Below are 2224 nucleotides of genomic sequence, written 5' to 3'. Positions count from 1 at the left end.
AATAATTTAAATTTTTTGAATTTGATAAACACAATTATATCATATAAATTCACAGATTTTAAATAAATGAGGCCACTTATCCCTCAACTTTAAAATTGAGGATATCCTCACTGTATACACAGATACAAATATTAATTTGTTATTAGCCGATGTAACTCCATTAATAATGTTAATCACAAGGTGGAGGTACATAATTTGGTAAAGCCCTCATATTATTTTAAAATTGATGTTTTGGTCAGTGAGAAGATATTGGCTACATCTCCTATAAGTATCCTAATATGCATATTGCAAATTAAAAAATCACAAAAAGCGATTTGATCACATTTGCTATCAAAGACAAAAAAAAGAAAAAAAAAAGGTAAATATTAGAATAATGACACTAGCAATAATAATATTAAAAAAATAATTGAAAGGAGAGTGGCAAAGTTGTAGTTAGAAACAAAGAATTGGATAATAGATTTGAACTAAGTCCAAAGGAGTTTTGCAAGTTGACGATCCACTTGCAAGTCCGGCGTAACCTCTGTGATAAACATCATCACCACCTCCATTTCTCTTCCCTTTTCTTTCTCTCTTTTTTTCTTCTCTCTCTCTCTCTCTCTCTTCGACGAAAACTGCAAATCTATTCCAAGTGGAGTCCCCCCCAAATAAAAAATAAAATTAAAACTCCATTTCTATTTCTCTTCTCTTTATCTCTTTCTCTTCCTATTTTATATACCAATATATCATCCTTCTCTTCCATGAACCAGACCTCTCTAACTATCTCAAGCTCTACTGCACCTTTCACAGCTAGAGCTCGAGATCGCAGAGAGAGATAGAAAAAAAAAAAAGAAAGAAAAAAAATTCATCGAAGAATTTCAATATGCCTTCGTCGCTTCAGCTTCACAGAATCAACCCAACAAAACCAATCACCGGCAGTACCGCACTGACTTTCCACCATAAACAATCTCACAATCATGCTGCGATGTCGTCGTTCGTGCGACATGTCGTTCCACCTTCTTCCGCTATTCCATTTCCCTTACCTGACTCAGTAGCTCGTTACCACACCCACGCGGTATCTGCAAACCAGTGCTTCTCCGCCGCTATCCAGACCATCGACGCTCCCGTGCCAGTAGTTTGGTCCGTCGTTCGTCGTTTCGATAATCCGCAAGCGTACAAGCATTTCCTTAAGAGTTGCCACGTCATCGACGGCGATGGAAACGTCGGTAGTCTCCGTGAGGTCCGTGTCATTTCGGGTCTGCCTGCTGAGTCAAGCACCGAGAGGTTGGAGATTCTGGATGATGAACGCCACGTCCTGAGCTTCAGCGTGGTGGGAGGTGATCACCGGCTTACCAATTACAGATCGGTCACGACGCTCCATGCCACGGCCGACGGCGCCGGAACGGTGGTGGTGGAATCGTATGCGGTGGACGTACCGAACGGGAATACGAAAGAAGAGACGTGTGTGTTCGTGGATACCATTGTTAGGTGCAATTTGCAGTCGCTCTCTCAGATCGCTGAGAATATGGTCAAAAGTAACAAAAAAACTACCTCTTCAAATTAAAATTTTTATCATACCAAAAAAATTTTATCTGATTTTGTTTTTGTTTTTGTTTTTGTTTCTTTTTCCTTTTTGTTTTTTTTGGTTCTCTCTCTTTCATATGGGTGGATATGGATTCTCGTATGTTGGATCAGCGTCACCTATATAGGTTGGAGAAAATCAATTTGTAGATTTTTCCTTTCTTTCCTTTTTTTTTTTTCTTTTTCCTGTTCTTCTTGAGGTAATATATCTCAGGAGGTTGCAATGGTTGAAAAAAAGTAAGATAGAGAGTATGATACTGTGTATATGTTTTACTCTTTTTCTTCAAAAAAGAAAAAAAGAAAAAAGAACCATCCCCTTCTGGAGATTGTTCTTACATTAATTAATTAGCAATGTATATTATACGTTTTAATTTTGGTGTATATGTAATTTTTTTTTCTTTTTTTTGTTATATATCTTTTTGATATTAATTAATGTGTGTTAGATAATGCTATTAGTTCTATGAAGACTCTGATCCTCTTAATTATATTATTTTTTGATGTTTTGTCCTTTTGTCTATTTTTATGCACCTTTATGAAATAGGTAAAGTTTTTCGAGGAATTTGAGTAAACCCTAGTTTCGGGGTTAGAAGAAAATATGTTTAGGCAAACCCGTTAATCAATAAAAACAATTAGATCATTATAATATTTATTAGCTTCTTTCTTCTTT

General features: G+C 36.2%; 1 protein-coding gene across 1 annotated transcript; it reads left to right on the top strand.

The window, feature by feature from the left end:
• Nucleotides 1-500: 500 nt before the first annotated feature.
• LOC107413898 (abscisic acid receptor PYL4) lies at nucleotides 501-1928 on the top strand. Its single transcript, XM_048469514.2, has one exon. The coding sequence runs from the start codon at nucleotides 860-862 to the stop codon at nucleotides 1538-1540; it is 681 nt and encodes a 226-aa protein (XP_048325471.2). The 5' UTR covers nucleotides 501-859; the 3' UTR covers nucleotides 1541-1928.
• Nucleotides 1929-2224: the final 296 nt, after the last annotated feature.

The sequence above is a fragment of the Ziziphus jujuba genome, chromosome 8, assembly GCF_031755915.1.
Source record: "Ziziphus jujuba cultivar Dongzao chromosome 8, ASM3175591v1".
Lineage (NCBI taxonomy): Eukaryota > Viridiplantae > Streptophyta > Magnoliopsida > Rosales > Rhamnaceae > Ziziphus > Ziziphus jujuba.
The sequence above is the reverse complement of the archived record's forward strand: the minus strand, read 5'-3'. Positions and strand labels throughout refer to the sequence as shown.